Source organism: Salvelinus fontinalis, chromosome 18, assembly GCF_029448725.1.
Source record: "Salvelinus fontinalis isolate EN_2023a chromosome 18, ASM2944872v1, whole genome shotgun sequence".
Classification (NCBI taxonomy): domain Eukaryota; kingdom Metazoa; phylum Chordata; class Actinopteri; order Salmoniformes; family Salmonidae; genus Salvelinus; species Salvelinus fontinalis.
This window is the reverse complement of record NC_074682.1, coordinates 22,498,496-22,523,176: the sequence shown is the minus strand read 5'-3', so window position 1 is coordinate 22,523,176 and position 24,681 is coordinate 22,498,496. Positions and strand designations below refer to the sequence as shown.

The 24,681-nt window shown below is 43.6% G+C and overlaps 1 protein-coding gene across 9 annotated transcripts in view; it reads right to left on the bottom strand.

The window, feature by feature from the left end:
• Positions 1–24,681, bottom strand: part of LOC129815162 (ephrin type-B receptor 2-like) — a 175,724-nt gene that overhangs the window by 16,630 nt on the left and 134,413 nt on the right. For 4 of the 9 annotated variants that reach the window (XM_055868636.1, XM_055868642.1, XM_055868639.1 and 1 more), the window contains exons 6-11: positions 7,570–7,694; positions 6,377–6,539; positions 5,286–5,394; positions 4,941–5,008; positions 3,303–3,425; positions 2,900–3,147 (exon numbers count right to left, since the gene is read on the bottom strand). In XM_055868636.1, coding sequence (XP_055724611.1) covers positions 2,900–3,147; positions 3,303–3,425; positions 4,941–5,008; positions 5,286–5,394; positions 6,377–6,539; positions 7,570–7,694 — 836 coding nt within the window. The remainder of the gene's footprint in view (positions 1–2,899; positions 3,148–3,302; positions 3,426–4,940; positions 5,009–5,285; positions 5,395–6,376; positions 6,540–7,569; positions 7,695–24,681) is intronic. The other 5 variants (XM_055868638.1, XM_055868643.1, XM_055868645.1 and 2 more) reach the window with 3 other exon arrangements.

The following is a 24,681-nucleotide window of genomic DNA, read 5'->3' as shown; positions in this document are numbered from 1 at the left end:
AAAAGTTGCATCATACTGCGGCACACCTTGCGTGCTGCTGCAGCATTCTGTGGTACGTCATTTAATTCTCAGCCATTTTTTCTGTTACTGCAAGTTATTGCTAGTTTGACCACCAGAGGTCTTCTTTGAGAAGCATTTGATAGTCTTCTCTTTTGGCATTACCAGAGAATTTAAAACCTTTTTTGCAATAACATAGTATATGGGATTGATTTTAAGAAATCTGGTTTAATTCACTTGATTAATATTATGGTGTTTCTATTCAGAGAAAAACTAAAAACGAAACCCTCCGTTAGGATGGATTGGAAAACATGGTGCTGTACAACGTGACGGTCGGGAGTAGGCTACATGATTGGAGGATTATAAACTGTGTGCCTTCATATGACAACTTTGTTCCAATACTGTAAATCAGTGATATTTATTCCCAGAGTAATTTGTTATGGATCCATAACTAAATCAACATCAGCATTTTGAAAGAGTATTTTTTATCATTATTTTATTAACTAAATGTGTTTATTTGTTTATTAGGCTACTGTGCAGTCTACAATACATACTGTAGTAAACATGGGAAAGTGCCTAATTCCTTACATAAGGGAAAGCAGGCCATGTCTGTACTACAGAATGCAGGGCACGAGGGAGACCAGTGTTATTTCCTAGTTGTGATGTCTTCACTATTATTCTTCAATGTAGAATATAGTAAAAATTAAAAATCTTAAAAGTATATACTTTCGTTTAGATACAAGCATCATGAAACCTCTAGCACAATACATTAATTTAATTGGACTTAACTTGCTAACCACATTTTCCTTGTGATTTCGTCCTTCACATGAAATGATGACCTCTTCCTAAATATTTGGTCAAATTATTAATTTGGTGTATGGTTTCCTGGAAACAACAGTAGATCAACTTACCCCTACCATTTTATCTGGTCATTACATGGCCCTCAACTTTTCCTACTTTCTCTGCTTGTTGTCTCCATCCATCTATTAGATGTGATTGATCTAATTTTCTCGCTTTAGCTCTACCTTGGAGATGCATCACAGCAGCGTAAGCTGCACCAGGAGCTGTAGGGGAGCTGACCCTTCAGCTGGCAGCTCCTATCTAAGGTGATCATCTTAACTAACCCCCTGCTGCCTGGCCCTCCTTCACAGAGCGCCACGTTCTAAAGCACTGATGCTGTCAGCAAACGTTGTCATACAGTGAGGTGCCACAGTGATGCTCTGTTGTTTGGAATAAAATGTGCTGTCAAATATGCTTACCACACAGAGACAGAGACACACAACCCTGTCAAATTCAAGAGTGAGTTGTCATACAGTGTCTCGGAGGTCTGAAGCAGAATGCTAATAAAGTTCATGTTTTGCACCTCCAGCAGTAGACAGAGCAGCAGTCTGCTGACAGGAGGATGGCTGCCTCCTTTTTAATGGAGGATTTTGATGTGTATTTTGATCCACAGAGGAAGAGTTTACATCTCGAGTTTATTATATTCTCTAATAGCTCAGAGCTGATACTCGTCAGTTTGCTCTCTTGCCCTGAGTTGTGAAAGCCTTACTCAGTATGATCCATACAGAGGAAAACAATGACAATGGGATGAGGAGTGACGAAACTAGGGCTATAACAGAGGTGGTGGAGGGGGACGTTATCCACATAGACTGGCTAGTAGCAACATCAGATATATCTAAACATGAACATAGTGATTTATATCAAACAGTAGAAATTCCATATTTTATAATTATACTGTTCTCACTCACAATTGATTTAAAATGAAGTAAAACTAATGGGGGGAAAAATCCTTTATATTTGTGAAGATTTCCATAAATCACTAGCTCTTTTCCACTCAGTTTTTTACTCCTTACTTCAAACCCCCGATGAGTCCAATAAGAGATGAAAGCTTTTGGGCACCCAGTCACATCAGGAAAAACATGCTCCCATTCAGCTGACATGCTACAGACAGACGCCACAGGACTGGCTGACAGCTGACAGCAGCCTCTCATCTACAAGCCAACTTCATTCTTTTAGAGCTGACATGTTTTCTTCTTAACTCTTGCTAATAACTAGAAACCCTCCCAAGGTGAGGTTAGCTATCTGGAATGTATTTTCTGAGACATGCGTTCTATGAGTTCTGTATTTCATAAAATATGTTCGACTAAATGTTAAGATGCTGAATAACATGTTAACAGAGGCATTTTGTGACATACGTAGAAAGCCCTATAAGTTTATAGGTCCTTTTCTGTGACTCAAACAGGAGGACTGAATGTGGGTTAGTATGATAAATACAAAATGAGAGCATGACTAACTTCACTGAAATGCTAGCCTCACTCACCAGCAGCTGGTGAGCTACTGTACTTAGACTACATTTTACTGTAGTCAAACATGGGGATCAAGGGGAAATACTGTATAACAGCCAGCGCTAGAGGCAGCGTAATATAAATCAATAATTGGACCAGACAGACACTCAGAGAACATTAATACTGCAGCTTGATTGGGTAGAAAATGCTCACTCTAAGGACACGCTCTAAGGCTCACTGATGGACACTATGCTAAGTAAAGAGGAGTTCCACATGATAAATGTTCTGCATGTTAATGTTCACTTGAAACTAGATGGGTTAGCATTAGGATGTGTATTTAGCAGTCATTTACCAGTGTGTGTGTGTGCGTGTGTGTGTGTGTGTGTGTGTGTGTGTGTGTGTGTGTGTGTGTGTGTGTGTGTGTGTGTGTGTGTGTGTGTGTGTGTGTGTGTGTGTGTGTGTGTGTGTGTGTGTGGTTGTGAGTGTGGTTGTGAGTGTGAATGTGTGTGTGCGCGTGCATCCGAGTGTCTGCATGTCTTTGTCTACCTGTCTATCTGCATAGCCATTAGTTTTAATATTTGACTCAGTGGGACTATGACAAACAGTGTGTAACTCACTCTGAGGAAGGAGTCCAGTGATCCGTTCTCCATGAACTCAGTGATGATCATGACCGGGGCGCTCTTGGTGACCACACCCTCCAGGTGGATCACATTCGGGTGGTCAAACTGACCCATGATGGACGCTTCAGACAGGAAGTCCCGTCTCTGCTTCTCTGTGTAGCCCGACTTCAGCGTCTTGATGGCCACAAACATCTCCCTCTTGCCTGGGAGCCTCAGGTTCCCACTGCACACCTCCCCGAACTCTCCTACAAGACATAACAGAGAGACAGTTAATGACAGGAGATGTCTGACAGAGGTTACAAACATTCACATTATGAGCCAAAATGTAGTCCCTAATTCATTGGAATACAGACAACATTCAAAATTTTAGTTGTAAAAAATTACTGGCCTTTCTCTTTACCTGCGCCAATGACTTGCTCAATCTTTACAAAAGAGATGTCAATCTCCTTAGCAAACTCCCTCACCGCCTCGTTGGGGTCCTCATATGTAAACGGATCGATATATATCTTCATTCCTGGAGTCACTTGGAAAAAGAAGAAGCCGATATAATTTTGTATTCTGACATACACGCACAAACTCTGCAACCGTGTCCGTATTTAACAATCAGAGTGTGAGTAGCCAATGCAGTATGTTATTATTAGAGAGTCAGAGAGGTTAGTGTTAGTGCAAGGTAGGAACAGTAGGTTTGGCTGGGGGTATCAGGACTATAATAATCAATGGGCAATGACATGGTATTCCCAGTGAGTTATCGGCAGGGTAATGTATGTATAAGCGCCATAGTGTCATAGCAGACCATTAACACCCAGGAGAGGCAGCCAGTCACTATACCAGTATTTCTCTCTGCTCCAGAAAATAAATAGGCTTTCTTAAGCTCTGATGCCAGGTAAATTGGCTTAAGGTGGACTTTAAGTGTTCAGTGACTTAAGTGTCCCAGGTTTCAAATCCGATTATTCTTGCTATTACTTCCACATCTGGCCACCTGCATAGCAGACTAAACTGAAGAAGTGTTCAGGAACAGATGGAGAGCCCCTTGAAAGTCCCCAGTCAACCCTCCTATCTCTTCCCAATCTATAGAGCGATCCAAAGACCACCCACCAGAGCATGGCAGAGACCACCTGACACAGGGGAGGACAGCCAGGAAAACTGTGACCATCAGTGGGGGAATGAAGACACACACAGGGGAGTGGAATGGTATTATTAGATGGGAAATGCCCTCAGCCTCTCTGGCAATAACCCCCACTGAATTACACCCTGGAAGAAACAAGTTCTGTAAATACAGCATTTGCTGCAGTCTGATTGTATTGATTACACATGGGAAAGCTGTCTATATTGATAAGCCTGGAAAGCAGAAGAGCTAAATAGAAAAATATATAAATTAATAAAACTGAAATAAGCTCAGGGAGGAAATATATCAGACCCTTTCTTTTTTAGCTGACCGACGGAGGGAAAAATGATAAGCCCTAAACTCCCAGAGAGAGCCAAACGAGTTTAAATTGCAGCTCCTGAGCTCCAACTTGAAGATTCATTTCTGTTTCATGGAACTCTGGGCCAACATTGAAAACAAAATAATTAATAAAGGCCTTTTCTTCACAATCTCCTTAGAATTGTTCAGCAATGGCAAAAGGTGTGCGTGGTATTAGCATGTTAATGGACTTAACAAGCTATGAGAAGACTAAATGCTATTTCCACAACAATGGAATTAGTTGACTATGAAAGGAGACCATACAGCCAACACACACTTGTACACAAGCTATGTTGGGATAAATCCTAGCATGAAGACGGTTGAAGAAAACAAGAGACATGATTACCAATGGAGAGGTGAGTAGAAGCACACGGTTGGGAGGTAGCCAAGGACACTAGAGTGCCAGGTGGTAGCCATGGAGACAGGTGTGTGAGGCAGCAGAGGGTTGAACGTTAGCCATGGAGACGACTGTGTGAGCCGGTAGCCATGGAGACAGGTGTGTGTGTGTGTGTGTTAGCAAGAGTGTGGGGGAGGTGCAAACAGTCACAGAGTGAGAGTGAGGGCTGGGTTACTCACTGTGGCCACTGGTGTAGTGCTGCAGCTTGTCTGTGTACTCCGAGTCTGCTCGGTCAAAGCCACGCCTCCTGGGAGAAAGACAAAGAGCTATAGCGCTGGGCCAGGGAGGGGGTGTGGTCTATGCACCAGGCCTACCCGCTCCACAGCTAGCTAATGACCACTAAACACAACCAGCCTATAAACTATAAACCCCACCTTAACAAGCCACAGGACCCATTAAAGTACAGTAACGAAGTAGGGGAGAAACAAAAAACACTAAAGCGAATGTGTCTAATCTGGCTGGCTTGTTTGACTGTTTTGTGATATGCGGCATTGGTTGGCTGGACTGATGCATGAATGACTCACCGGTTGCAGACGATGACGATGACAATCACTGCGATGAGGAAGACCAGACCTGCAGCTGCAGAGCCGATGATAAGAGGCAGCTTCTCCTGAATGCTGGTGTTGTACTCCTCTGTGATTAGACAAACACACACAAACACACCATCACACACTGGAACATATGGGCCAGTATCTGAGCAAATGCATTTGGAGCAAACAGTGGGTGACAGACAGACAGACGGTTGGAGAGACCAATGGGCATCTTGGTTGGCAGCACAAGACCTCTCTCCAAAGCCCACTGAGCGGGCTCAAATGCCAGCGATATGGCCGCCCGCTCGTCTGGAACTGAGAGAGCGTGTTTGGGAGAGACCCAGCTCCCTTCCCTCCAGAGCGTTGCCAAATACAGGGAATCCAGCATGGCTGTAGGCACATAATCTCATAACACCACCCCAGGTCCTGACTGCTCTGTCTGGGGTGGAGACTGGGGAGGGCTGTGTCATGGGTTGTGTCACAGGGTGGTACTGTATGCATCAAACTGTAATGCTGGGTTATCTTTTGTCTGGCAGCGTGCTGGCTGCTTGCCGTGGAGGAGAAGAGAGCAAAGGAGAGATCAGGCTAATGATGGCCCTCGGCACTGCAGGTAATGAGATGTTTAGAGAACACCCAGGTCGCTGTGCTAACATCAGATGAGCTGCTTAGGAGCCAGGGGAGAAGCTAATCTGCCAAGCACTGTCCTTCTATACAGATTAGACACTTTAACCTGATGTATGGTTTACATTAGGCCACGCTTAATCAAGTACAGTAAACTACAAAAACATCTACATTCATGCATTACCTCTCTTATTCAATGGCACAAAATAACTTCCCTGTGAGTTCTGCTGAGAAAATAATGAATGAAATCCACATAAATAAAACAATGGGTGTACACATTGTTGGAGAGTTGTCTTGTAGAATGCATCTCAGACCATTTCCCCATCAACATCCTTGTGTCTGTTGGGTCATTATGTCTATGTTGTAATGGTCCAGGTTGGGTTGATGGGCCATGCATGGGATGTGATAACTCTGCATCTCTCTATGCTCTATCTGAGCTGAGGGAATGTTAGCTGCACCCTCACCCTCAGTCATGGTTTGGAAGTAGAGCTTGCCGCTGTTACGGCCAAATCCGGCCACGGTCCGGGCGCGAACCAAGAACACATAGATCGCGCCTGGTTTGAGACCGCGGATGACCACTGTGTTGGTCTGGCTCTTTATGATGGTTGAGTTGTACTCTGTCTGGTCCTGACAGAGTAGGAAAGAAAGAGGGAGGAATACAAATCAGTGCCATCCACAGAACAATTACCATTCGCATGCATTAATTTAGTGCCTTAGATAAATAGGCTGATGATCAAAGTAACTAGGATAGAGACTCAAATGTTTCTAACACTGATGTATCTATTTGATCAAGCAGAATGAACAGAGAATGAAAAGCAACAGCCGGAGGCAGAAAGGATGGCAGTTTCAGGTCAGCTAGAATTAGTTTGTTTGAGCTGTGTGTTCTGACGATCAGTGCAACTTTTCATTGCCACACCGGTTCATTCTCTCCACAAAGCTGACAGGTCTGTCTGGAAGAGGAGACTAAAACTGTGCCGGCTGCTGCCTTAGCCCAATCACTCAGCAGCATGATTACAGTTGTGAGTTCTAAGCCACGGCAGGGGCCGGAACAATTGTTTTGACAGCTCTCCTCAGCAGTGTCTGAGAAAATAATTAGACTAAAAAGTGGAGCAGCATGGTGCGCAGTCACAGAGGAGTCCTCTTTGAACGTTGTGTGTGTGTGTTCTGGTCTGCTTGTATCTAAGTGTGTGAGCATGTGTTTGCGTGTGGTAGTATTTGTGACCGACCGACCGCCTTGACAGACAGACTCCTGTCTGTCAAATTTATTGTGAGAAAGTATGCTGTCTGTTGAATACTATTTTTATGGCAGTCAACGCTCCATTGTTTCAACCGCAAATCTCTCTGGAGGGCTGAGAGCGGTTTCCTTTCCCATTGACTGACCGTGATTATAATTGAAAGGGATCAAGCAGAAGTTGTGCGCGGGATTCAGAAGCTATGTCTGCCTGCCTCAGTGAACACACTGTACACCAACAGGCAAAGATGTTCTGAATTTCAATTTGATAAAAAATGAGCTCGTTTTGCAGTCAGTGGATACCTTATTTGGCCCTGCTGAGCTGAAGGACGGGCAGACTCAATTATATCTTCATGTGTGTCTGTGTACATGGAGCTGAGATAGAGCAGACTGTTTGTTAATGGGTAGTGTGCAGTGGGTACCTACCTTCTCATAGTACTGCAGTTCATAGTCCAGAATGACTCCATTGGGCTGGTCTGGTTGAGACCAGGACAGAGTGATGCTGTCCACGGTACGACTGATCTGGTGCATGATGGACACTGTCGACGGAGCTGCAGAGAATAATAGATAGAACGTGAGAGATATACAGACACAGAGGGAAAAAGGAAAGTGCATAACAAAAAAAATGTAGCATCAAAACATTCAGTCACAACGAATAGCTCTGAATCATAGATCTGAATCATATAATTAGTTCAGAATCATAGATCTGAATCATATAATTAGTTCAGAATCATAGCTCTGAATCAAATAATTAGTTCAGAAACATAGATCTGAATCCTAAAATCTCATCAAACAGATATCAAACAGATGCCTACTTCACTGAACTATGTAACGCCATAGTAATAGTGATATGTTGATAGTTGTTCTCATCGTGACCAGACATGCACTGCATGTAGACAGGTCACAACACACATCATTTGAGGGGACTTTCCAGCACTGATTCAGTATTATTTCCATGATTAATCCGTGCTTCCCACACTGTCAGGGTGTGAGCGTAGTGTTTGTCCGTCTGGCAGGCTAGCAATCATTCCCCTGGCCGCATCCTCCTAGCAAGACAAATTGCGGAGCAAGCCCATTTTGTAAGGCACATAAAACCAGAGAAAATCACCATAACCACAAGTATGCAATACACAATCGTCATTTAGTTTTTTCAGCCTTCTATTTGTGTAATTGCAGTCTATGTTTACGCATATTTCTTGTGGATGACAACTTAATGCACACTAGTAAACGGTTTGAAAGTGCAAGGACAAGAGTCATGGTCATGGTGGAAAGATATAGAGAATTATAGCATTTATTTTAATCACATAATATGTGGTAATCACTGTGTAGGAATAAGCCAGATCCTTTCAGCAGTAGTTGAGCCGTAAAGGACTGTTGAGTGGGTAGGGTTGTTGGCTGCCTTTATTCTAACAAAACCAAAAGGACAAAACTTGCAACTTTCTTTTTGGTAAGGCCAAATGGGTCAGGGAAGGGCATGCTATCCACGCGCCCTCATACAGCCATTAACATTAGTTCAGGGTGCCGTGGATCACAGTGAAGATAATGCAGAACGTTAATGCGCTGTCTGGGGCTGGGAGGGCAGGATTTATGGGCCCTGGGCCTCAGCTGCACACACGGCCCTCAACCAGCAACACAGTGGCTCCCCAGAGCCCCAGCCATAAAGACTGAGGCCGCCCCAGCAGCACGCACTCTCCATGGAAAATCCACTGACTGGAAAACCCTCCCATCCTCCCTCACTCGGCCCCACCCGCCATTATCACGGAATCTAGGGGCGTGTGTGTAGTTAATATCTCATATATAAATCTCAGTGTTCATTTATCTTGTTGTAGTTCATGTAACAAAATGCTGCTAATTGCTGATGCTATCCACCACGCCATAAAAGCGCATTTCAGATGGGGTTTGGATTAAAATGCACATGTTCAGTACTGTAGTGTAAAGCCCATAACAGATCCCAGTGACCAGTGTGCTGTAAGACATGATGATGGAGAGGGCATTTTATGGCCTATTCATTCTCACCAACGTGTCAGCCTTGCTTCACATGCCCTCTGACCCCAACAGAAGCCTCCATACAAGGACACTAATCATGAGATACTGTCTAAACAGGGATGTCCCCATATGCCATCGGCCTTAAACATAAAGCGTGTACAGATAATTAATAGGCAGCCTGTAGTTTCATCTCCTGCAGCACTTGCACAAAGATAGCCTGCGATTCTGACCTAAGCATACATCATCCTCTTCAGAGAGACCAAAAGGAGACTGGAATACTCACAGGCATCTCTTCAATCTCACTTTCCATTGACTTTGTTTGCAGTCACAAGACAGCTTAATAAGACAAATAGGCACTATACCGGGAACTCAGGAATATTACAGATGTACATATATCCACTTGCTTTTTTGTCCATTGCATTTCCAGTAGACAAGCAGTGTAGCCATCTCTGGCAACCTAATCCCAGGCAGGGCAAACAGACAAAAGCAGAGTACGTCTTCATGTACAGAGGATGGACACATGCCAACTTAAAATCTGTCCAAGAAGGACATTGTGGTATCCTCCACTGGAAGGACGTCTTTCAGACTGCAGCATGACAGAAGAAATATCTGTATCTCACCAAACATAACTATTGAGGAAGAACTAAACACGACAACAGAGACTAAAGATGACGAAAGCCCTACTGTTACTGGTGATAAAAATGAGTGTCGCGTGTGGACTGTACTGCAATAATGGTATAATTTTCCACTTGATACGCCAAAGCATAGAGAGGGCTAACAACAGAGTCTCTGCCATGAGGAGGGTGATAATCACCAGCTAGTAAAATATATAGTAAAATAGTCATGGTGAAGCATTCCAAATAATTGCTGCTTGCAACGGTACAGCGATGAGGACTATTTATCTAGGATCCTAGGTGTTTAACTTTTTCCTGGCAAGCCATGTGAGCTGACACACTAGAATGATCATCCAGCACAAAATAGGGTTCAGAGGGAGCGTGAGTCTGTGAACAAACTCATCAGGAACAGATAACGTTTGCATTATTTTATCTCAACTACATCCAGGCCCAGAGTTTCTGAATAACATCCCAACATCTTGGAAGGTAAACCAACAATACCGTGTTATCTGTAGATGGGAGGGTTGTGGAGGGTTTAGAAGAGAGGATTTACATGAGAGACCCTAAGGCGACACATGCTGAACGCGGAACGAGAGAGCTCAGTTTGTTGTTTTTGTAAAGTTTTGACAGTGTTTCCTCGCAATATACACTGCTCAAAAAAATAAAGGGAACACTTAAAAAACACAATGTAACTCCAAGTCAATCACACTTCTGTGAAATCAAACTGTCCACTTAGGAAGCAACACTGATTGACAATAAATTTCACATGCTGTTGTGCAAATGGAATAGACAAAAGGTGGAAATTATAGGCAATTAGCAAGACACCCCCCAAAACAGGAGTGATTCTGCAGGTGGTGACCACAGACCACTTCTCAGTTCCTATGCTTCCTGGCTGATGTTTTGGTCACTTTTGAATGCTGGCGGTGCTCTCACTCTAGTGGTAGCATGAGACGGAGTCTACAACCCACACAAGTGGCTCATGTAGTGCAGTTCATCCAGGATGGCACATCAATGCGAACTGTGGCAAAAAGGTTTGCTGTGTCTGTCAGCGTAGTGTCCAGAGCATGCAGGCGCTACCAAGAGACAGGCCAGTACATCAGGAGACGTGGAGGAGGCCGTAGGAGGGCAACAACCCAGCAGCAGGACCGCTACCTCCGCCTTTGTGCAAGGAGGTGCACTGCCAGCGCCCTGCAAAATGACCTCCAGCAGGCCACAAATGTGCATGTGTCTGCTCAAACGGTCAGAAACAGACTCCATGAGGGTGGTATGAGGGCCCGACGTCCACAGGTGGGGGTTGTGCTTACAGCCCAACACCGTTCAGGACGTTTGGCATTTGCCAGAGAACACCAAGATTGGCAAATTCGCCACTGGCGCCCTGTGCTCTTCACAGATGAAAGCAGGTTCACACTGAGCACATGTGACAGACGTGACAGAGTCTGGAGACGCCGTGGAGAACGTTCTGCTGCCTGCAACATCCTCCAGCATGACCGGTTTGGCGATGGGTCAGTCATGGTGTGGGGTGGCATTTCTTTGTGGGGCCGCACAGCCCTCCATGTGCTCGCCAGAGGTAGCCTGACTGCCATTAGGTACCGAGATGAGATCCTCAGACCCCTTGTGAGACCATATGCTGACACATGCACATTTTTGGCCTGCTGGAGGTCATTTTGCAGGGCTCTGGCAGTGCACCTCCTTGCAGTAAGGCGGAAGTACCGGTCCTGCTGCTGGGTTGTTGCCCTCCTACGGCCTCCTCCACGTCTCCTGATGTACTGGCCTGTCTCCTGGTAGCGCCTGCATGCTCTGGACACCACGCTGACAGACACAGCAAACCTTTTTGCCACAGTTCGCATTGATGTGCCATCCTGGATGACCTGCACTACCTGAGCCACTTGTGTGGGTTGTAGACTCCGTCTCATGCTACCACTAGAGTGAGAGCACCGCCAGCATTCAAAAGTGACCAAAACATCAGCCAGGAAGCATAGGAACTGAGAAGTGGTCTGTGGTCACCACCTGCAGAATCACTCCTGTTTTGGGGGGTGTCTGGCTAATTGCCTATAATTTCCACCTTTTGTCTATTCCATTTGCACAACAGCATGTGAAATTTATTGTCAATCAGTGTTGCTTCCTAAGTGGACAGTTTGATTTCACAGAAGTGTGATTGACTTGGAGTTACATTGTGTTGTTTAAGTGTTCCCTTTATTTTTTTGAGCAGTGTATATACTTTTTTGGATCCCGTGATGCGGTTAGCCTCAGTTGCAGTGACCGCTACTATCTGTCCAGACCAAAAACTCTGAAGTTGTTTGGCGTAGCTAGCTACTAGACTAGCAGGTAGCTATCAAGCTAGCAGGGTATTCCAAGAATAGCTTGAATACATCCAGCGATGCTGTTAGCCCTTGTGGCTGGGAAGTGTCCCAGGCGTGTGGTTATATTCCCTGCTGCCTGTTGCTGTTTCCCTGCGACCTGACCTGGCTGGAACTGCGTGGTATATCTAAGAACATCAGTCGACGCTGTCACCATGCCACCTAAAACTGCAGAGGACAGTGTTTCTCAAGCACAGGTGAAAGATGTGCTAGAGAACCACCTGCCAACCCCTCTTTTACGCTACTGCTACTCTCTGTTTATCATATATGCATAGTCACTTTAACCATATCTACATGTACATACTACCTCAATCAGCCCGACTAAACGGTGCCTGTATGTAGCCTCGCTACTGTATATAGCCTCACTACTGTTATTTTTCACTGTCTTTTTACTGTTGTTTTTATTTCTTTACTTACCTATTGTTCACCTAATACATTTGTTGCACTGTTGGTTAGAGCCTGTAAGTAAGAATTTCACTGTAAGGTCTACACCTGTTGTATTCGAAGCACGTGACAAATAGACTTTGATTTGATTTGATCCCCTGCCATAAAAATTCAATAAAAAGACCAACAACAATTTTTTTTACCAGGAGCTGTTTCAATAGCAGGAGAATAGCTTCAAGAGCTTTGTCTAAATATTGGTGGATACAACAAACACAAGAATGGACGATCTGACCAGAAAAGTGCAAATGGTTGAATTCTAACCCAGGGAGAGCTTGAAGTGATGAAGCAGGACTGCAGCAAGATGGACATTAACTGTACGACCACGAGAAACGACATCAGCACTGTCTATAAATCTATGTTAACAATTATAGGGAAACAGGATTATCTAGAAGGACAATCAAGGTGAAATAACATTGTTCTGGATGGAATCCCAGTGTCTCCACATGAGACCTGGACTGATTCTGAGGAGAAATTGAGGAAAATGGTAACTGAAAAGCTGATGATGGATCACAGGGAGATTGAGCTGGAGCGCACCAAGAGGACTGGAAAAAACCTCCAGTCCAGGTGACAGACCCAGGTTGATAGTGGTAAAGTTCCTGAGGTTCGAGGACAAGGTGGCTGTTCTGGAGAAAACCTTTTACTGGTTCTAACAGTCGACCAATCAGCTTGCTGCCAGCTTTTAGAAAACTTTTGGAAAAATGGTGTTTGACCAGATACAATGCGACACTACATGACCAAAATATGTGGACACCGGCTCGTCGAACATCTCATTCCAAAATCATGGGCATTTAATATGGAGCTGTCCCCTCTTTGCAGCTATAACAGCCTCCACTCTTCTGGGAAGGCTTTCCACTAGATGTTGGAACATTGCTGAGGGGACTTGCTTCAATTCAGCTACAAGTACACTAGTGAGGTCCGGCACTGATGTTGAGCGATTACGCTTGGCTCGCAGTCTGCGTCCCAATTCGTCCCAAAGGTGTTTGATTGGGGTGGAGGTCAGGGCTCTGTGCAGGCCAGTCGGGTTCTTGCACACCAATCTCGACAAACCATATCTATATGGACATCGCTTTGTGTATGGGGGCATTGTCATGCTGAAAAGGGCCTTCCCAAACTGTTGCACAGAATCGTCTAGAATATCATTGAATGCTGTAGCGTTAAGATGTCCCTTTACTGGATCTAAGGGGCTTAGCCTGAACCATGAAAAACAGCTCCAGACCATTATTCCTCCTCCACCAAACTTTACAGTTGGCACTATGCATTTGAGCAGGTAGCGTTCTACTGGCATCCGCCAAACCCAGAATCGTCCGTCGGACTGCCAGATGGTAAAGCGTGATTCATCACTTCAGAGAACGCGTTTCCATAGCTCCCGAGTCCAATGTCGGCGAACTTTACACCACTCCAGCCGATGCTTGGCATTGCGCATGGTAATCTTAGGCTTGTGTGCGGCTGCTCGGCCATGGAAACCCATTTCATTAAGTTATTGTGCTGAAGTGGATTCCAGAAGCAGTTTGGAACTCGGTAGTGAGTGTTGCAACCAAGGACAGACGCGTTACGTGCTTCAGCACTCGGCGGTCCTGTTCTGTGAGCTTACAGTTGCCTGGGGCAGTCTACAGAAATTAGACAAACTGACTTGTTGGAAGTCACTGAGCTCTTCAGTAAGGCCATTCTGTTGCCAATGTTTGTCTATGGAGATTGCATGGCTGTATGTTCGATTTTATACACCTGTCAGCAACGGGTGTAGCTGAAATAGCCAAATCCACTCATTTGAAGGGGTGTCCACATACGTTTGTACATATATTGTTTTTTTGTTTGGACAAATAAACAACAGACTACTTACTATCATGTTTATAGGAAAGGGCACTCAACATGTAGGCCTACTGCACTGACACAAATTACTGATGATTGGCTGAAAGAAATTGATAATAAGAAGATTGTGGGAGCTGTATTTTTAGACTTCAGTGCAGCCTTTGATATTATTGACCATAACATGTCATTGGAAAAATGTATAGGTTATGGCTTTCCATCCTCTGTCATATCATTGGTTGAGAGCTGAGCTATCTATCCAATAGAACACAGAGGGTTTCTTTAATGGAAGCTTTTCCAATGTAAAACATATAAAGTGTAGTATTCCGGAAGGCAGCTAACGGTCTTGGCCATTTACTGTTCTCTATTTTTACTGATGATCTACCAACAGCATTAAAAGCATCAAAGCCTGTGTGTTCATGTAGGCTGATGACTCAACCACATCTAGTGAAATCACTGCAACCCTAAACAAAGAGTTGCATCAGTTTTGGAATGGGTGGATAGTAATAAACTAGTCCTCTACCCATCTAAAAGCATTGTATTTGGTACAAATATTTCCCTATGATCTCAGTTCTAGACCTCTCAATCTGGTAATGAATGACATGATGGTTAAGCAAGGTGAGGGGACTAAACTTCTTGATGTCACCTTAAGACTGTAAATTGTCATGGTCAAGGCATATTGATGAAATTGTTGTAAAGATGGGGAGAGGTCTGTCGGTGATAAAGAGATAAAGAGAAACAAGTCCTGCGGGCTTTAGTTTTATCTACGTAAATACTGACTATTGCCTGGTGATATTGTCAAGTGCTGTCAAGAAGGAGCTAGAAAACCTGCAGCTGGCCCAGAACAGTGCAGCAAGTCTTGCCCTTCAATCTACACAGAGGGCTTATATCAACCGTATGCATGTCAGTCTCTCTTGGTTCAAAGTAGAGGAGAAACATACTAGAAGCATTGTATTTGTTTCTGTCTGATCTGACAGACATACTTACCCCACCATACATGCCATCAGGGCACAGTCCACAAATGCAGAATGAATTCAAGGCAACACACAATAAAGCAATGATCACATGGAACCCTCTTCCTTCTCAAGCAAACAGCAAAATTTGCTTTAAAAAAAAACTAATAAAACAACACCTCTCCCCTATCTGACCTAAATAACTCTTAAGCACATGGATATGTACTGATGTGTGGGTAACTGTCAGTAATGAGGTTAACTGGGCCAACAGGTAGCCTAGTGGTTAGAGCTTTGGACTAGTAACCGAAAGGTTGCAAGATTGAATCCCCGAGCTGACAAGGTAAAAATCTGTCGTTCTGCCCCTGAACAAGGCAGTTAACCCACTGTTCCTAGGCCGTCATTGAAAATATTAATTTGTTCTTAACTGACTTGCCTAGTTAAATAAAAATATAAAATAAAATTGTCAGTAACGAGGGTAACTTTCAGTATGTACCATTTTGGTTCTATTGTTATCATTTTAAATGGTTGTAGTTCAGTCCTTAAGCTGTTCTTGTTTATTCATGTTCTGTATTATGTCACGTTGTTTTGTGTGGACCCCAGGGAGAGTAGCTTCAGCAACAGCTGATGGGGATCCTAATAAAATACTAAATACTAAAGGTAGTGTAACGGCGTTCCTCCTCCTCTTCATCTGAAAAGGAGGAGTAGTGATTCGACCAAAATGCAGCGGTTTGATACGACATGATATTTTAATAAACAAAACAGAAAACACGACGAACACTTGAATAATTACAAAACAAATAAACGATGTAGACAGACCTGGACACGAACTTACATATAACGTGAAGAACGCATGAAACAGGAAACAGACTACATAAACCGAACAAACAAACAAACCGAAAACAGTCCCGTGTGGCACAATGACATAGACACAGACACAGACACAGACACAGACACAGACACAGACACAGACACAGACACAGACACAGACACAGACACAGACACAGACACAGACACAGACACAGGAGACAACCACCCACAAACAAACAGTGTGAAAACACCTACCTTAATATGGCTCTCAATCAGAGGAAATGAAAACCACCTGCCTCTAATTGAGAGCCATATCAGGTCACCCTTAACAAACATAGAAACACACAACATAGACTACCCACCCAAACTCACGCCCTGACCGTCAAACACATACAAAATAACAGAAAACCGGTCAGGAACGTGACAGGTAGTGTATTACTGTAAGTAGTATTGGCAGTGCTGTTTAATGTGAAAGTGTAGTGAGTTCCTGTAAAGCCCTTGGATCTGATAAAAGACATTGAGGCTTTGGGCTCTATTCTAGCATGACGCTCCGGCTGGGGCCCAGTAACAAAATATAAAAGGCTCTATTTTGTGCAACATCCCAATAGATGTTTTACTGTTGTGTTTGAACACCTACTGTAGTAACTTCCATAATCAATCAAAGATGGGCTTTACAGAGTTATTAAATCCATGCCAATGTAATGGGGCATGCTTTTACAAACACAGAGAATCAATTTCCTCAGGCCACTGATCGATCCCATGTACATCCTCTACCTAGTCTACTCTTTGTTCTATACTCTTCTATTCTGCTACACTCATTTAGTGGGCTTTACCTTCCTCCCTCCCCTGCATGTGTCCCTCCCTCCCTCTCTTCCCCCTCCTCCCTGTCTTCCCCCAAGAATGCTGGTCCCCTTTCAGCTCAGCCTATTGATTCTGTTCCCTTCTGAGCTTGATGGGCATCTTCATTAAGCGAGCTGGTGGACTGAGACCAGGATGCAGGATGGGAGAGGCACAGGAGAGGGCCCCCCTGCCCATCACATCTCACCCTACTTGGGCCTGGACAGGGCCTGGGTATGGGTGCAGGACCACGTTGGCCAGCTGGAGCTTCTGCCACCACAGAGACAGAGAAGCAGCAGCCATTACAGAGCCATGCTCTGAGGGGTGGGTGGCACAGTCATTATAGTAATCACAGTTGCAGTTTGTGGTTGGGAGAGACAATGCCACTTCAAGTGATTTCCCCTTTCTCCCTTTGTTCCCCTTCCCATCTTTAAAACCCTGCACTATTACAATGAAAATCTAGTGAAATGCCAAAGTCTGCTAAAAAAAACAAGGTTGGAGAGACAGAATAGTCAACCTTCTATCTTGGTTGTTGAATCTGGGAAAGTGACTTGGATTTAGGACTTCTCTTTGAATATCTGACTTGCCAATATGCAGCATGGTCAATGACCATGTGGCTATGATTTGATTTGAGGTTCTAGTGCAGGGAGAAATGCTATGATTTGGGGGGTAGCGAGAACAGATCAGCCCTCGTAAATCCCTGTCCCCTTTCACAGTAAAACTATATTTCCTCCACGGCACCGTCTCTCCCAATGGGCCAGCCAGCTGCTCCTCCACCATGCAGTCAGGCAGCCTCCTAAACAGGCTGTTGGTGCTGCCTGCACTCTCTCTCCCTCCGACTGCTCTCCGTTTACGAGGCATGCTTCGAGAGCTCTTAAAGGGGGAGGCCTGTATTTGCATATACTTTTAGCACGCTGGCAGCCGGCCCTGTTCCCCATCTGCAATGAATTGTGGGTTTTTACGTCTCCAAAGAGTTTCCAATGCAGTAAAGCTACACAAGCAAGATTTCAGTTCATCAAGTTTTAAACCATCTGCGCTGGAAAAGATTGGGGCCTTAATGCACTCGTACACAAACATCTAATTTTAAAATAGGCACTCCAGGGGCTTAAGAAGTTTCAGATGCTTACAGGGAGGTTAGATCTAATCTAAGCACACTATGCCACCAAGTAGTTCTGCTCACCCAAGACCTGAAGCAGAGACTGGGAGAGGAGTGAGGGGACAGTGTTAAGGGGCAAGGTGGGAACTCTCTCTGCAGTCACTTGGCAGCCACTGGTAGCAATACAATACATGTACTCTGCTGGGCTTGGGCCTGATTGGTTATTCAGTCTGCGCATCAAAGCTCTGACTCACAGGCTCTAGCATAGCCAGAGTTAGTTTATTCTGCATTCCGATTTTCTGTATCTGGCTCCTGAACTGGCTTTTTCAGGAGATAGTTGAGTGAGCAGGGGTCACTAAATCTGAAGAACCGCAAAAAGGTTCTACTACTACTTTTATTGTAAAAGAATCAGTTCTATGAGTTTGAGTTTCTTTTGTCAAGTGAATGAGACACTTTTGACCTTAAAAGGGTGTAGGCCTTCAGAAGATCCTGAGCGGATGCTATAATACAACACCATTGTCCTGGATAATCTACTGTGTACCGGACATTGAAAGACTGGATACAGAACATTTGCTGTAGTTGCACTGCACATACATTAACCTTTGTTACCCACTTATACATTTCTTATCTGCATTTACAGATAAGGATTTACTATATGACACACAATGGCCAGGATTTAAAATAGTTGATCTCAGCTTGAACTCAATTTACTTAAAACCTCAGAGTGAATCATGGGAAAGAGATGTGCATGTAACTCGTGATCTTAGAGATTGACCTCACCTATGTCACACTGAAAGGGAAGACAATATTTGAAAGGACACCAAGGTTGTTGAGGTAAAGAAAGTGGTCCCTCAGATTCCAAGAAAAACTACTTTAAAGGTTAAAGTTTAAATTGAACAATAGTGACTTTGTTTTGTCCCAGTGTGAATCATTATGTCAATATTGAATTTTCTACACTTTTCTAGCCAGGCATCACGCTTCTGTAAACAAAATAGATAATTGCTTCAACATTTTTTTACAGTGGTGTGTCTGTGGTGTGTCTGAGTCGACACAGACATGCGCCTCTTTGTGTGTATGTGTGTGTCTGTGAAGTGTGTGTATGTGTGTGTGTGTATGAATCAGTATGTACCCACATACAGTACCATCTCTCTGCTGTAAATTTGCTTAGAGCAGACACTTAAATCCTCATCCGTTCCGGCACATAAAAACACTCATTCCTGTTAAATGGCTCCAGAAATAGAAGAGAAAGCAATTCCAAATGTAATCAAAGCAGAACAAAAAGACCAGACAGAAACATAACACATAAATATTTCAGAGAGCATCTTTCCCTCCGATATTTCAACAACCAGGAGATTAATTAGAGACCAGAGGTGGAGAGGGAAGGAGGGAGGAGAGGTAAAGATAATACAGCCCCGCTCTTCCTGTCTCCCACTTTGTTCTTACAATGCCTTCAGAAAGTATTCACATTCCTTGACTTTTCCGACATTTTGTTGTGTTACAGCATGAATTTAAAATGTATTACATTTTTAGTTTTTGTCACTGGCCTACACACAAAACCCCATAATGTCAAAGTGGAATGGTGTTTAAAAAAAAAAATCTAATTAATTAAAAATGAAAAGCTGAAATGTCTTGAGTCAATAAGTATTCAACCCCTTTGTTATGGCAAGCCTAAATCAGTTCAGGAGTAAAAATGTGCTTAATGGCTCCTATAGGAGAAAACTTGGAATGGATCAACAACATTGTAGTTACTCCACAATAGTATCCTAATTGACAGAGTGAAAAGAAGGATGTCTGAACAGAACACAACTATTCCAAAACATGCATCCTGTTTGCAACAAGGCACTATAGTAATATTGCAAAAAATGTGGCAAAGCAATACATTTTTTGTCCTGAATACAAAGTGTTATGTTTGGGGCAAATCCAATACAACACATTACTGAGTACCACTCTTCATATTTTCAAGCATAGTGGTGGCTGCATCACGTTATGGGTACAGTATGCTTGTAATCATTAAGGACAGTTTTTCAGGATAAAAATAAATGTAATGGAGCTTAGCACAGGCAAAATCTAGAGGAAAACCTAGTTCAGTTTGCTTTCGAACAAGACACTGGGAGATGAATTCACCTTTCAGCAGGACAATAACTTAAAACACAAGGTCAAATCTACACTGGAGTTGCATACCAAGAGGAAAGTGAATGTTCCCGAGTGGCCAAGTTACAGTTTTGTTTGAAATCTTCTTGAAAAAAATCTATGGCAAGCCGTGAAAATGATTGTCTAGCAATGATCAACAACCAATTTGACAGCTTGAAGAATTTTTAAAGAATAATGGGTAAATGTTGCACAATCCATGTGTGGAAAGCTCTTAGAGCTGTGTTTCCAAAACTCGGTCCTCGGGACCCCAAGGGGTGCACGTTTTGGTTTTTGCCCTAACACTACACAGCTAATTCAAATTATCAAAGCCTGATGATTAGTTGATTATTTGAATCAGCTGTGTAGTGCTAGGGCAGAAACCAAAATGTGCACAGTCCCGAGGACTCAGTCTGAGAAACCCAGTTTTAGAGACTTACCCAGAAAGATACAGCTTTAATCGCAGCTAAAGTTCTTTCTACAAATCATTGACTCAGGGGTGTGAATACTTATGTAAATGAGATATTTTTTTTCTCAAAGAAAATTCAACAATTTCTAAAAACATGTTTTCACATTTTCATTAAGGGGTGTTGTGTGTAGATGGTTGACATTTCATTTTCTTTCATGAATTTAGAATTCAGGCTGTAACACAATAAAATGTGAAATAGGTCAAGGGGTAAGAATACTCTCTGATGGCACTGTAAATGTAAAAACAGAAATACGACTGAAAAAATATACACAATAACATGAAGAAGGGTGTTTGCCAAAGCATTGTAATTTGTATTACAGATATATCATTTGGTCTTTGCATGAATTGATATTTACACCCAACTGTGGTTTTCTTCATTTTAAAATAGAAATGTCCCCTTTCACTCACAAGACACATTACTTATATATGTTTTGTTTAACCAGCACTGAAAATCTGAAAGCTCTTCAACCAGAAAATCAGGTTGTGCACAATCTCTTTTAGAGTCAGTTATTCTGACCTTTTATATCAACAAATTCCAAGCAAAGATGTTAAATTATTTATGACTTATGCTTTACTCACCATCTCCACAAGCACACTGTGGGCAATAACAACAGTGAATAAATGACTGCATTAGCGCAATTTATTTGCACATTTCAGCATCAATCAGAGCTATTGTGGCTTACAACAATTAGTTACATCCTCACATTATACAACCCTTTACAGACCAGCGGGCCAAAAGGGCCTGATTTTTTAAACCCTGCTCGGTACTCATGCAATCTCTATTGCCAACTTCTTTCAAAAAATTTCACAAATTAGTTAAACTCCAGACACAGTATATGATAAAACCTACTGCAGGACCTTTGTTTTTATATTTTTGTCTTGCCAAAACATAATCAATAGGTTATTCATACAATTTTCATTTAGTCTGAATAAAATATGTAGCATTGTACTAAGCATTGATTTATGAACGTGGTGGGGGAAACGGCTTAATAAAGTGTCAATCTATGCTCTAATTCTCTTAGGGCAGGAAGTAATTAAATGGATATTGAATGCGTAGGTTATCTAGCTAAAGTCATCTAACCCTACAGTCAGCTAGCTCCGCAGTCTGCATACCTAACGCCATATGCAAATAAAAATCACACAATCTCTGCTCTCTCTCCTTCCACTAGTTGGTCCTAAGTAGTAGCCACAGTATGTGCGTACTGTGCTGGCTGGAGCCCCAGTGTGTAGAGCTGTACCACTCTGTCAGGGCTGGGCTGTGCTCCAGGTGTCTACAGAGGCCTCCTGTCTGTCTGGTCGCCTGACCCACACTGGCACCTTCCATATGTGCCCTTCCTGACACCTTCTGTCACTGTCACACCGCACACCCTGCATCCTACGCTGGCTAGCCTGGCAGCCTCTCTCTGCCCACTTCCCTCTACTACTGAATGCTGGACACATTAGTAGCACTGAAGCACAACAGAGGCGTGGAAAACACCCCCTTTATTTAGAGCTGTAGTTTAGAAGGCATGAATATAAAAGCCAAACATAAGAGGAATAAACCTATGAAGAATCAAGAGTATCAAATTTGACCTTAATGGGCTATTTTCATTGTTTTAGCTTACTTTCATTTAGTTGTGGTGGCATTGGACAATGTCGCTAAATTGGTTAGAACATAAACATTTCTTGGAAGAGGTTTACCTGGCTGGCCCTACACCAGTGTTCCTCAGCAATGCCCATTGGAGCAGCCAAGCCGTCCCTAGCGGCCTGGTTACAGTGTGTTCTTAGTGGCCTGGTTACAGTTAGTTTCTAGTGGCCTGGTTACAGTTAGATCTTAGTGGCCTGGTTACAGTTCGTTTCTAGTGGCCTGGTTACAGTTAGATCCTAGTGGCCTGGTTACAGTTTGTTCTTAGTGGCCTGGTTACAGTTAGTTTCTAGTGGCCTGGTTACAGTTTGTTCCTAGTGGCCAGGTTACAGTTTGTTTCTAGTGGCCTGGTTACAGTTAGTTTCTAGTGGCCTGGTTACAGTTAGTTTCTAGTGGCCTGGTTACAGTTTGTTCCTAGTGGCCTGGTTACAGTGTGTTCTTAGTGGCCTGGACACAGTTTGTTTCTAGTGGCCTGGTTACAGTTCGTTTCTAGTGGCCTGGTTACAGTTAGTTTCTAGTGGCCTGGCTTACAGTTTGTTCTTAGTGGCCTGGTTACAGTTAGTGTCTAGTGGCCTGGTTACAGTTAGTTTCTAGTGGCCTGGTTACAGTTTGTTTCTAGTGGCCTGGATACAGTTTGTTCTTAGTGGCCTGGATATAGTTTGTTTCTAGTGGCCTGGTTACAGTTTGTTCTTAGTGGCCTGGTTACAGTTAGTTTCTAGTGGCCTGGTTACAGTTTGTTCTTAGTGGCCTGGTTACAGTTAGTGTCTAGTGGCCTGGTTACAGTTAGATTCTAGTGGCCTGGTTACAGTTAGTTTCTAGTGGCCTGGTTACAGTTAGATTCTAGTGGCCTGGTTACAGTTAGTTCTTAGTGGCCTGGTTACAGTTCATTCCTAGTGGCCTGGTTACAGTTAGTGTCTAGTGGCCTGGTTACAGTTAGTTTCTAGTGGCCTGGTTACAGTTTGTTCTTAGTGGCATGGTTACAGTTAGTTTCTAGTGGCCTGGTTACAGTTAGTTTCTAGTGGCCTGGTTACAGTTTGTTCTTAGTGGCCTGGATACAGTTTGTTTCTAGTGGCCTGGTTACAGTTTGTTCTTAGTGGCCTGGTTACAGTTAGTTTCTAGTGGCCTGGTTACAGTTTGTTCTTAGTGGCCTGGTTACAGTTCGTTTCTATTGGCCTGGTTACAGTTAGTGTCTAGTGGCCTGGTTACAGTTAGTTTCTAGTGGCCTGGTTACAGTTTGTTCTTAGTGGCCTGGTTACAGTTCATTCCTAGTGGCCTGGTTACAGTTAGTGTCTAGTGGCCTGGTTACAGTTAGTTTCTAGTGGCCTGGTTACAGTTTGTTCTTAGTGGCCTGGTTACAGTGTGTTCCTAGTGGCCTGGTTACAGTTTGTTCTTAGTGGCCTGGTTACAGTTTGTTCTTAGTGGCCTGGTTACAGTGTGTTCCTAGTGGCCTGGTTACAGTTTGTTCTTAGTGGCCTGGTTACAGTTTGTTCTTAGTGGCCTGGTTACAGTGTGTTCCTAGTGGCCTGGTTACAGTTTGTTCTTAGTGGCCTGGTTACAGTTTGTTCTTAGTGGCCTGGTTACAGTGTGTTCCTAGTGGCCTGGTTACAGTGTGTTCCTAGTGGCCTGGTTACAGTTTGTTCTTAGTGGCCTGGTTACAGTTTGTTCTTAGTGGCCTGGTTACAGTTTGTTCTTAGTGGCCTGGTTACAGTGTGTTCCTAGTGGCCTGGTTACAGTTTGTTCTTAGTGGCCTGGTTACAGTTTGTTCTTAGTGGCCTGGTTACAGTGTGTTCCTAGTGGCCTGGTTACAGTGTGTTCCTAGTGGCCTGGTTACAGTTTGTTCTTAGTGGCCTGGTTACAGTTTGTTCTTAGTGGCCTGATTACAGTGTGTTCCTAGTGTCCTGGTTACAGTGTGTTCCTAGTGGCCTGGTTACAGTTTGTTCTTAGTGGCCTGGTTACAGTTCGCCCTGGTAATTTAGTGGATAATTAAGTGGTCAATCTTCCCCAACTGTATGATAGTGGTGCGCCAGATTACAGCAGCCACCCATGAGCTGAGTAATGGGATTCAGTCCCACAATGAGCTGCTCACCCGATAAGAAACCAATTCAGTCGGTCTCCTTCCTCCCTGTATTAGCAGTAGCTTCCCTGGCTCACCTTGGGCTAATGATAGGCCTAAACAAACATGTCCTCGGCAATTTAATAGAGCTACACACGGTATAGAACATAGTCAGAAGCATAAATGAGTATATGGACTATGGAGGTCTGATTCATCAACTGCAGGGCTCCATGGAAGTCCCAGGCAGAATGCTAATGGTTTTGATTGAGGGATGAGGGAACACTGTTGCATCGACCATACGTACACAGTAACTATTGATAAACAGGGCAATCACTGTTGAGCAAAACATGACTATCCTCGCACCTACT